At 42.2% G+C, this 12,108-nt stretch overlaps 1 protein-coding gene across 5 annotated transcripts in view; it reads left to right on the top strand.

Annotated features, from left to right (window-relative positions):
• Nucleotides 1-12,108, top strand: part of ZSWIM8 (zinc finger SWIM-type containing 8) — a 59,611-nt gene that overhangs the window by 32,290 nt on the left and 15,213 nt on the right. For 3 of the 5 annotated variants that reach the window (XM_082223551.1, XM_082223550.1, XM_082223552.1), the window contains exons 11-20: nucleotides 711-842; nucleotides 2,214-2,393; nucleotides 2,643-2,826; nucleotides 3,811-3,909; nucleotides 4,178-4,302; nucleotides 5,518-5,752; nucleotides 6,142-6,294; nucleotides 7,254-7,349; nucleotides 9,935-10,157; nucleotides 11,008-11,297. In XM_082223551.1, the coding sequence (XP_082079677.1) occupies nucleotides 711-842; nucleotides 2,214-2,393; nucleotides 2,643-2,826; nucleotides 3,811-3,909; nucleotides 4,178-4,302; nucleotides 5,518-5,752; nucleotides 6,142-6,294; nucleotides 7,254-7,349; nucleotides 9,935-10,157; nucleotides 11,008-11,297 (1,717 nt within the window). The remainder of the gene's footprint in view (nucleotides 1-710; nucleotides 843-2,213; nucleotides 2,394-2,642; nucleotides 2,827-3,810; nucleotides 3,910-4,177; nucleotides 4,303-5,517; nucleotides 5,753-6,141; nucleotides 6,295-7,253; nucleotides 7,350-9,934; nucleotides 10,158-11,007; nucleotides 11,298-12,108) is intronic. The other 2 variants (XM_082223554.1, XM_082223553.1) reach the window with 1 other exon arrangement.

The following is a 12,108-nucleotide window of genomic DNA, read 5'->3' as shown; positions in this document are numbered from 1 at the left end:
AATGACATGTAGCATTTATGTAGCATTTTTTGAGCAACTTTGCATATGTTGCTTCTTGCAAACCGCTCTGTAAGGTAGGTTAATGTTATAGGGAAGACCCCCCCCTGCCTCCTGTCCAGCTGTAGAGCACACACTTTGTATGCAGAAAGAAGGTCCTTGTTCCAGTCCCTAGCATCTTCCTTAAAGGTGGATCATAGGTGGCAGGGCTAGGAAATACTTCTGCTGACACCGTAGAACTGCTGCAAGGCAGATTCGGTGGACAGTGCTGCGCTATGAAGGCCAGTGATCTTCTAAATCAGCAGCATACATTGTCATAGTTGCAAATGTGAGGCTAGAGTAGTGACATGGTTGCAGCCACCTAATGAGGTAGTTGCTGAGGTGGTATTTAACGCAGAAACTTTCTGGCTCATTGTCTTGGCCAGTATGCTACAACAACCCTCTATGCCCGTGACAGTACTTATACCTGAGGTCTTTGGTACTTGGTTATTTGCAAGAGATTTCCCTCCCTTATTGCCCCCCTCAATAAGAATGCAACTCAGTGATGGAAATAAAAAATAAAGAAATAACTCCTAGGCTGAGTCGTGGGCCCTAAATTGTATTCTGAAAAGTCATCCCCGAGGCAGTTTGTTGAGTTTTTACAATAAACTCTGTATTGATGATCTGAAAAAGCAAGGACTGGATCCGTTCTGTTTGCAACCCTTCATTTACAGATCCTGTTTGCTTGTGCGGAGGCTCTCTATGCACATGGTTACAGCAATGAAGCCTGTCGCCTCACAGTTGAGCTTGCCAAGGACTTGTTGGCCAACCCTCCTGATCTCAAAGTGGAACAGCCCCCAACCAAGGTACAGAGCTGCTATGGGGACTGTTTGAATGGATGGGGGAAGTGTAGTATAAAAGCAGGACAGAAGTGCTTTCTCTTTCAGAGCTATGCTTTGCTGTGGACAAATACTGTATGTAATATTGCCTGGAGTCCAGGGCAATTTTCTTTGACCTCTTTGCCCAGCTCTTAAAAAAAAATAATCTGTGAAAGTAACTCAGTTCATATAAACTGACATAGTTTGCCTAAGGTACACTCTTGCTGAATTTTTCTTTGATGATAGAGATTTCATAATGACTAGAACCGTGTTAATTAAAGAGTGTGTTGAATTCTCAGGATCCCAAATTCTGTAACCAGTCCCATTTGTATCTAATCACAAGATATACCAAGTAGTAATAATTTTAATGCTTCACACAGTGGAATTGTTGTTCTATGCAGATGAACTCTTGCAGAAAAGCTGAATGAATTCATCAGCCGCATCCGTTTTGATTGTGGGAACTATTGGATGCATACTCATGCCTCAGCTGCTTTTTTAATGGAGATGTCCTGTGAAATCGAGGAGACCAGATACATTTCTAGGGCCATCTGACAAATTACCAATTAGCAAGTCACTAGGTTGGGTTCTTAACCATGAAATTACTAATCTCCTAATTAAAAATATGCAACTTTTCATTAAAATCAGCCTTCTTAATTTGGTTTGAAAAGTTCAACAGCACAGTGTAGTGCAGATCTTTTTATTAATTGAGTCACAAAATTACAGGTCTGTTAACCCCCACCCCCCAGTTTATTCAGGAAAAGGCTATTAAAGAGCTGTACAGTGGTACCTTGGTTTAAGAAAAGCTTAGTTTATGAACAACTTTAAGAATGCTGCAAATCTGGAAGTAGGTGTTTTGGTTTGTAAACTTTGCCTTGGAATAAGAACAGGTTTTGCTTCCTGTTGAGTGTGTTCCATTTGTAAATTGAGTCCCCTGCTGCTATGGGAAAGCATGCCTTGGTTGAAGAACGCTTTGGTTTAAGAACAGATTTCTGGAACGGATTAAGTTTGTAAACCAAGGTACCACTGTATAAGCAAACAATCTAGCTGAGGCGGAATTAGTAGGGCTTCTGCAAAGCAACTAGATAGTACTAGATGACCATTTGTGCTGTATAAGGTATGGTACAATGTGAGCTACAACAAAATTAAAATGGTAGCACTAGAAAATGTAACGGATAGCACCCTTCACTGCATTGGAATGCAGAACTTTCTTGGGCTATATCACCACCAGATTCTTCCATGAAGCTTCTGGGTTAGCATTTAAGTCATGATGCTTAACTTTCCACATAAACTCTGGTGGGACTTAAAGTGAAACTAACTTAGTCTGTCAGTTTCCCTATGTTTAAACTGTTTATCCCACAGGGAAAGAAAAACAAGGTATCCACCAGCAAACAGACATGGATGGCAACAAACACCTTATCCAAAGCTGCTTTCCTGCTGACTGTGCTGAGCGAACGGCAGGAATACCACAATCTAGCCTTCCAGATTGGCATGTTTGCTCTGGAGCTGCAGAGGCCGCCAGCGTCTACCAAGGCTTTGGAGGTAAGTGTGTGCTTAGATGGACTTTGATGTGACGTTACAGAAAACCCAAGGTCAGGGAGTTTCCTGGTAGCCCGTGGGTAAGAGGCAGCCTTTAACTGTTAGCCACTGTTGCTTGATCTGAGAAAATGGAGGCTCAGTGATGTTTTTTGTGCATCATTTAAAGCACTTTTGTGTTACTTTTTTAATCCAGTGTCTCTGTAGAGAGGCCCTGTGGATTTGTTTTATTCCTGGCTTTTGTGTCACACACAGGTAAAGCTGGCATATCAGGAGTCTGAAATTGTGGCCTTGTTGAAGAAAATTCCACTTGGCTCTAATGAGATGAACACTATTCGGGGAAGAGCTGAAGAGCTGAGGGAAGGAACCCTGTGTGATTACCGCCCTGTCTTGCCTCTTATGCTGGCCAGCTTCATATTTGATGTCTTATGCACGCCAGGTAAAGCCCTTCAGATTTGTCTAAAGAAGAGGAATCTGTTCATGCCAAATCTTTGGGAAAGGGTGTATGATGACTTGCTTCTCTTCCTAAATCTTGAGGACAGACTTCTACAGAACAAACTCCATAGTCCCATGCCTTTATAGAAGCCACTTAGCCCTTGTATGTGTGAGATCATCCTGCACATAATGAATGTGGATCTCCAGTACTGCCCAAACTCTCATGCATGAGAGCTCTGGAAGCACTTAACTCAGTTGCAAGGGCTGGACCTTTTACAACAGACACATATAAATGGAACCTTCAGTTGGGCTGTAGAGCTTACCTGAGCTGAGCTCTTGATTAATCTCATGGACTACATAGCTGTCCTGCCCCATCCAATGTCCGGAAGCTTCCTTGAACCCTGCAGTTACATAGCAAGTTCAGGGACTATGTCCATATTCTCAAAACATGGCCAGTTTCAGTCAGTACTGAACTTCTGCTGCAGGTTTTGCCCAGGTAAACCACCGGATCCAAGAACAAATTCCGTAGTTTTCAGGATGGAATTTTAAGGACATAAACACTTCCTTGTGGTGACTGCAGTCCTGTTTCCAGCTTTACTATACTAGCAGCCTTGCCAAATTAATTCATTCTACTTTGTAACTCCCCCCACCCACCTTTTCCTTTCTAGTCTTCACAAATATCAAACCTGTGATTAGGTGTAGGTGAACTCCTTCATTGTCTCCCAAGACAAATGGATGCCAGCAGATTAGGTGTCTGATGCTTTTGTGGCCTTTTAAGAATACTTGGTTGTGTTAATTTAATAAACAGATTTATTTTATAGAATAGAATTGAGCAAAATCCCAAGATCTAGGTCTTGATAGAGGTTAGTTTACATTAGAAAGCAATGCTTTAGACTATTATCTTCATAAGTCTGTGAAATTTTTACCAGTCTAGGCAATCCTTGCATGATAGAGCTGGCTATTGATTTGCCACCTTTCTTTTCCCCAGTGGTTTCTCCTACAGGATCCAGACCTCCAAGCCGTAATTGGAATAATGAAATGCCTGGAGACGAGGAGCTAGGTTTTGAGGCAGCTGTCGCTGCTCTTGGTGAGTGCTTAGCTTCTCTTTCTTATGCCAGGCCTCATCTCTCACTGATGAAGAGATGTAGCTTTGGTCATCCTGCCAAGTCACCTATAACTTAATTTTTCTTCTTAGCTTAATATGTAATGGTAATAAGGAGAAGCCTGATGCCTCACAGGGAACAGATGTTGCTATGGGGAAGCGTAATTTATGGTTTATTACTTAACTTAAATAAATGGAGAGATTATGTAAAACAAGCAGGATAAATGTTTGAATTCTGTACTCTGCCTTCCAGGCATGAAGACGACAGTGAGTGAAGCAGAGCACCCTCTGTTGTGTGAAGGCACCCGAAGGGAGAAGGGAGACCTCGCTCTTGCCCTGATGATCACTTACAAGGATGACCAATCTAAGCTAAAAAAAGTACGTCCCATTTGGAGATACTCAGACCTTAGGCTGTTTAATGGTATCTGAGCATAGTGCATTTTTTTCATCATACATTGTAATAGTTTCTCTCTCTCTGCATAAATTTTATTTATGCATTTTACATATCTTAATACATCAGTTATACAATTGCCATTGTTTATCTTACTCTTTGACTTCCGTGGGGTCTTATTTGGTCCTTTTTAATCTTCATCTTCTTTATTACCACCCTTCTTCTACTTATTTTAACTGCTGCTCATATATCTAACCCCACTTGGAAGCTTATCTGATTGTTATATTTCTTTAAATACTTGCCAAAGTATTCGCACTGTTCTTTTATATTCGACTCACCTTGATTTCTTACCTTGGCAGTCAGCATTGCTGTCTCCACGTATTCTATTAGCTTATTCTGCCAGTCTATTTTTGGGGGACTATTTTTGTCCTTCCACCTTTGGGCATAAATTATTTTGGCCACTGTTATTGCGTAGAGGAAAAGACTATGTACTTTCTTGGGTATTTCCCCCTTTACTATACTCAATAAGAACATCTCTGGTTACTTGGGAAATGAGACCCTTAACATCTTTTTTAATTCTGAGTATATCATCTCCCATTACTTTTTGGCTTTCGTGCAACCCCACCACATGTGTATAAATGTCCTTTCAATCTCCTCACATTTCCAACATAAATTGGTTCCCTTTTAATACATTTTTACAAGTTTACTAGGGGTGAGGTACCACCTATATATCATCTTTTGTAGGTTCTCTTTAAAGAGTATAGCATGCTGAGAAGTTTATTGTTATTTTCCACAATTTCTCCCAAGAGGCCATATCTATGCTGGGTCCTGTGCCAATCGTAGTTGTTTCTCAATGGCACCTGACGATAGTGGATCAAACTGATTTCCTAAAAGGATTTTAGATGTTTATTCCTGATTTTTAGATGTTTATTCCTGGTAGTGGGTATGAATATGTTTGCAAAATTCATAAACGAAAGAGGTTGGGCTATTCAGCAGTATGGCAAACCGCTTCCGTCTTCTTCCTGCCAAAAGGATCTTTCTTCTTGCTTCTTTCTGCTTCTCTTGATTGTAATAAACTTTAATTCCCCCCTCTGCAGTCTTCGGAGAACTCCCCTGTTCATGTCTAATTCCCCATTCCCACTCTCCTGACATTTCCTTTGTTTAGATGCTAACTTTCATGTTGTTCCACTCTCTGTTTAAAGATCTTGGATAAGCTGTTGGACAGGGAGAGCCAAACGCACAAGCCTCAGACTCTAAGTTCATTCTACTCGTCCAGCAAGCCCACAGTAGCCAATCAGAAATCTCCTTCCAAACATGCTACCCAATCAGCTGCGCCCATTCAGCACCTCCCAGGAACACCCGTTACGCAACAAGCTGGGGTAACCACTGCTGTCCAGAGCAACACTTCGGAACCCTTTTTGGAAAAGAGCTCCCAAGGTATGACTTACTGTTCCACAGGATCACAGCTGTCTTCTAATTACCAGTGGAAGGAGAAACGAAAGAAATGGGTTGCTGTCAGATTTTTTTTTCATTTGCCTGTATATTTGTTCTAGTCTCATAGGTTGTCAAGTTCTTCTGCTATTATGCAAGTGTGATGCAGAATAAAAAATGAATGACATCTTCCTTGCCTTCACGGAATCTGATTCTAATTGCAGTGTGCGCTCACAATTTCTGTTTTTCTTTTCCATGTGGGAAAGAGAGGGCAACAGTACTGAAGCCTGTGATTATCCACTACTGTCTCCTGTCTGCCAAAGTTACACCTGCCTATGAAATCCTCCTCTTCCTGTTGCTGCTGTTTTAACTTGCCACTTCTTGTGTTTTCCCAGATAACCCTCAGAGATCTCCTTGTGACCCACCAATGGAACCCAGTGTCTTAAAGCAAGAAGGGAAAGTTCCTAGCCGACTAGCCCTTGGAAATAGAGGTGGCTACAATGGGAGGTGCTGGGGTTCCCCAGTCAGACAAAAAAAGAAGCACACAGGTAACTTTGAGCAGGGGGCACATAACTTTCTGCTGTCTCATCCTGCATGTTTTACATTTCTGGAATCACTTTCATGCATGTTAAATTGTTTGCTCTTTGTTGCACATTCATTTTGAATTGAATTAATATGACTTGTCTGTCTGCTTGTCTGTTAATATCTTAATCTACTGTCACCTCCAGTATTTCTTACTGAAGCACAAATCTTCCCTGGTGGATCAGCACACTCACTGAGGAATTCACTGCTGCCAAAGTGAAGTTGGCCTAGCCCTCTCATTAGTTACCCCCATAGCTTCATGGGCTGGGGTTTCTAACCAGCTTTTAATGGTTACTAGGCTTACCTAAAGCAGTTCAGATTGTTTAAAGGAGGTAATCAAACAAATAAATGCTTAGATTCTGTTTCAGGATTATCGTTATTCTTTTAGCTCTCTGGTTCAGTTCCTCCACTCTGAATTCATATAGAAGAAGATGTGCCTGTATAATTTGTGACCTGGCTTCCATACTTGTATCATAGTATATCAAGTGCTTATTGTACTCCCAAGTGAGTTTTAATGAGCCCCCAGTGGGTCACTATGTAAGGCCGCATTTGGCTTGCTGGGTTGCAAGATGTGCAGGCTTGGATTAAGACTGTTACATTTGCAAAGTAATTAGTGGTGTGTGTATACAGTGGTGGACAGGACTCATAATTAATTAAGCTATTTTCTTTCTTTCTTTTTAATTGGGTGGAAAATAGTGGATTCTCCCATTGTTAAATTCTTTTAAAACAATTTTTTAAAAATATTTAACCTAAGAAGTTAATTTTTTTCAAGCTGCTATTGGCATGCACTAACCACATCTTCCAGATCTGTCAAATCATATTTTTCTTACCAAGAGGACGACATTTCTTTTTATCTTGACTTACGCTGTAGAAACAGAAAACATTTAGCTTCTCTCTCTCTTTTTTTTTTCTCCCCTCCCAACAGTGAAGGACAGCAAGCATAATGCCAGTATAAATATGTGGCATGGCTACATACAGAATACTGTGTACAGTTCTGGTCACCCCATCAAAACAAAAATAGGTAACTGAAAGTTAGAGGCAACCACATTACTACTCTTTACTATGTAGAAAGGATACAAGTTGGCGGTCTTTTAGGTGGGATGGGAAAGTAGTTGGGATGTGACAGTGTTTTATAAAATGATGAGTGGCTGGAAGTGGAAGGTAGACTTCTTTCAACACTAGAACTTGGGCATATTCCTTGAAGATGATTTTAAGTAAGTTTAGGACTGCCAAAATCAAGTATACATTATATAATGCAGAATAGAGCTAAAAGATGGCCTCTGGTTTAGATAGCTTTTAAGAGGGGGTTAAACAAAGCCTTTGTGAGAGACTTTCCCTAAGAATATTAGACATGATGTTTAAATGGAAACTGCAGATTCAGAGGCAGGATATACCTGAACATAAGAGTTGAAAGTGGCCCTTTAGGCCAACTCTCTCCTCGATACAGTAAATCCTGAGCTAGAGCATCCTCGCCTTTGCTTAAAGACTCTCAGGGAATTATAGCTCTCTCCCACCCCCTTCCCAGCAACTGGTTCTGTTCTTGAACTGCTTGAACTATCAAGAAGTTTTTCATCATCTACCTTCCTCTCGCTTAAGTCCAGTAGATCTAGTCATAGCCCTCTCCTGTGTAGTTGGAGAGTGCTATCATGGTCCCCACTCAGGCTTCTCCAGGCTAAGCGCACCCAGTTTTTCAACCTTTCCTCATAGAACCTGTTTTCCATGCTGCTCACCATTCTTGCTGCCTTCCCCTGCACCAGTTGCAGTTTGCCTAGACTCTTCTTAAAATGTGGCACCCAGAACTGCACACAGTACAAATGGTATTCAGGCATAGACTCGCTTTTGAAAGAGAAGATTCCATTTAACTACATAGGCTTTGTTAAGCCCTACTCCCCCACCTGAATACCTCACTTTTTGGTGAGAATAAAGCAGCAGATGCCTGTTGCTTTTTATTTCCTCCTTGTAACCAGAGGCATCTGGCTGACCGCTGCTTGAAACGTAATGCTGGATTTGACAGATGTTTGCATCATTCAGCCAACGCATAAACACTGGCTTACTTTGACTGTAAACCAGCACTTTTGGTTTGTTTCTCTCTAAACAAACCATGATGACAAGCCAAAGTTTGTTCTTCTCTTACTGATCATGGTTTGTTTGGGAGAAATAAACCATGAGTGTCGCTTCATATATTGAAGGGGTGGCCAGCTTCCAAGAGACTGCGATCTACTCACAGAATTAAAAACTGGCAGTGATCTACCCCCATTTTATTGGGGTTCAGGTCAAAGCTTTTTATTGGGGTTCAGGTCAAAGCTTTTTTGGGGGAGGGGAAGAGCCCCATTTTAGGGGGTTCGGGAGGCATAATTTGCTTAGCCTTGGGAGGGGGTGCGAAATGTTTTTACATCATTTTGGGGTCAAAGAAGGATTGCAGAGGGAAAAATAGCCTCGGTTTGTAAACTCTGTCTTCCGTTCTCCAACAATGGAGGGCAAGGGATCGACCAGTAGATTGGACATCCCTGATATATTGCAATAAGCCAAGGCAATGATCTGTTGCTCCAAATTCAAGGAAGGGCAGAGTGAAGCAGGACCAATTCAGAATGCTGCTATAAGTTCACTTAGATAATCTGAGGAAATTTTACTTGTGGCCTGAAAATGGGCATTTTCTGCTATTGCCCCCTCACTGTGGAATTCCCTTCCCTCAGCCATACATGAAGCATCATCCATTAGTTGTTTCAGACACCTTGTGAAGACATTTCTTTTTATCCATGCTTTTCCTGACCCAACATGCTGCTTTACTGTTTTTTTTAATTATACTGCTTCATAGTTTTAGTGTTGCTTTTGTGTATTCTTCTTACAGATTTTTAAATATTAGGAGATTTAAATATTAAGTGGATTTAAGTAACGTGTCCCCACGGCAACTTGAAAGCAAACCCATATAAAAACGGTGGACATCAAATACAAATAACAGTAGAAATTACAAAAGATATAGCAGCAAGCGGGCAGCAAACCAAGAACAAGCTAAAACCAGTAAAAAGAACCTATATACTGTTCAAGGCCTATGAGAATAAGTCAGTCTTCACCTGTTGCCTAAAGGTGAATGAGTGTTTTGGGTGAATGAGTGTTTAGGGAGAGTTGCAGAGCCCAAGTACAACTTTAAAAAAAAATCCTCTCTTAACGTAGGCACCTGCCTAATTTCTGAAGGTGGGATGGCGAAGGGCCTCTGAAGATTATCTCAGCTGACAAAAGGCAGAGAACAGTTCTTAACATGGCCCAGGCTGTTTAAGCTTTAAAGATTTGTTCTGGCTCACTGAAAAGATACTCACTTCCACCACATTTTCAGTAATCCCCAACACACCTGCAAAGTAAGATAGTATCCCTCACCTAGTAGGTTCATGGCTCATATGAGTTTGAATTAGTCTGAGATTTTGGTATATCAGCTCTCTAGCTTTTCTGGTCAGCTTACATCTCTAGGTTCTGACTTACTTGAAATGTTTCAGCTTGTTTTTTGGGGTGGGGTGGGGTGGGGGAGAAGAACGTTCCCTGTTGTAAAACTGTGGTTTTGTATGCTGCCGACCTTCTCACCTGCTGCTGTGCCCTTTGACTGTGGCGTTGCAGGAATGGCCAGCATTGACAGCAGCGCTCCAGAAACCACCTCGGACAGTTCTCCAACCCTCAGCAGGCGGCCTCTGCGGGGAGGATGGGCAGCCACTTCCTGGGGCAGAGGGCAGGACAGTGATAGCATCAGTAGCTCTTCCAGCGACTCCCTGGGCTCATCATCCTCCAGTGGAAGCAGGAGAGCTAGTGGGGGAGCACGTGCAAAGACGGTGGAGGTCGGCAGGTAAGAGCTGCTGTCTGTTTTCCAAAGTTGTGCATCTTTTCGGCATTTGGACCTCCCAAGGATGAGATTGTTGGATGAAGGGCAGTATATTTAATAAAATAAAATAAAAGGCTATCTTCATTAGAAATATATCACAAGGAGGCTTTTCACCCAGACCCTGCAATCATAATCTTTGTGTGCAGGGGGACCAAGGTGAATAAAAAAGTTTTTTTGGGGGCAGCAATGCCCACCAACTTTGGGAGGTTTGGTCCCGTCCAATATTTTCTTGGGGTGGGTGAAGGGAGATGGGATCTCCAGGGGCCTTTGTTACCTATCTTTAGGTTCCTGGTGAAAACATTCCTCTTCAACCAGGCGTTTGGCTGATTAACATTCTATGGCCTTTTAAATGTGTTTGAGGGATGGGGGCTACTGTTTTCATTTCATTTTTGTTTTATTATATATTTTGTGCTCTCATTTTGTATTTTTATGTTCTGAACTGCCCTGTGATCTTTGGATGAAGGGTAATATAATAATAAGTTGGGAGTTTCAATGGGAGAGCCCGGCAGAATTAGACCTAGAAATTCAGCAAGTGAACTTACTATTACTTTTTTGGCCACACTCATTTTGAAATTATAAATTAAACGAGTGCTCCTTTGATCACTGGGGTCATATGACAAGAGCAAATAGTGAAGTATTATCAGTAGCGGCCCAGTTCTTGCAGAGTTTCTTCTCTGGAGAGTCTGCAAAGCCTGAACATTTTATCTTTTGGAAAACCCACAATATGATGCCTTACCTGAGCTTCCTTTCTATGGTGGGCGTGCAAGTTTAGTCTTAAGTTCACTTCATACATATTTCACTTTGTTCCTTTCAGGTATAAGGGCAGGCGTCCAGAGAGCCATGCTCCTCATGTCCCAAATCAGCCCTCGGAAGCAGCTGCGCATTTCTATTTTGAGCTGGCCAAGACAGTTCTCATCAAGGCGGGTGGAAACAGCAGTACTTCCATTTTCACCCACCCATCCTCTAGTGGCGGCCACCAGGGTCCTCATCGCAACCTCCACCTCTGCGCCTTCGAGATTGGTCTCTATGCACTGGGGTTGCACAACTTTGTCTCTCCCAACTGGCTGTCTCGAACCTATTCCTCCCACGTCTCTTGGATTACAGGTAGGAACCAGGGTGCTCCAACCAGGTTTGGTTTTTAGGAATCCTTCCTCAGAGGGTGACCTTACTTAGCTACTACCTTTTAAGAACTCATGGCTAAATTTGCTAGCACAGTCTATATAGCCGAGTTTACAGATTGGGAAGCCTCTGGGTAATGCTTGACCATAGAATCATGGCGCCAGAAGGGATCAGGTTGCCTCAGTTGATTGCTGTTGATTGACACCAAGCCTTGCTTGCCAAGGAACAATCAGGACTGCACTTTAAGCCAGTCAGTTTGCAGTTGTGTCTCTAACTTCCCCACAACTGACATCACTGATGCTGTCAGGTGTGGTGCAGGTGAACATGGGTTTTTGGGGGAAATGGCCTTGTGCGGCAAATTGGGATCTATATGCGAGACCTAATTTGGCCAGTGAGCTGGAGGTTCCCCACCCCTGTTCAAAAGAGTTGCATCTGTGGCCCTTTAGCAAATGTCTTCGGTGTCATTTGCTTTTTGACACTAACATGAATTTTCCAAGCGCTACTTGGAGAGTAGCCAGGGAGAGACATGCAGCTTGCCCAGAGCCTTCCCAAGAAACTCAGGAGTAAAAGGCAATTTAATTCTGGCTTTCCTGAATTTGGATGCATCAACTTTCTTTTAGGTTTAACTTTGTCTTGACTTTTTTATATATATAGAAAGTGCTTAATCTCACAAGGATACAGGTTTCTCTTACATCACTATATTGTGTTGCCTTCACCCTTCCTCTTCCCTGCTTTTGTTCCCCTTGTCGGCATTTCGAAAGGGGGTCTTTGTACATAGGAGCATGATCCCTAGCGT

The sequence above is a fragment of the Podarcis vaucheri genome (genome assembly GCF_965113315.1).
Source record: "Podarcis vaucheri genome assembly, chromosome: 5".
In the NCBI taxonomy this organism is placed as follows: Eukaryota; Metazoa; Chordata; class Lepidosauria; order Squamata; family Lacertidae; genus Podarcis; species Podarcis vaucheri.
Note: the sequence above shows the minus strand (reverse complement) of the source record. Positions and strands in the feature narration are given on the sequence as shown.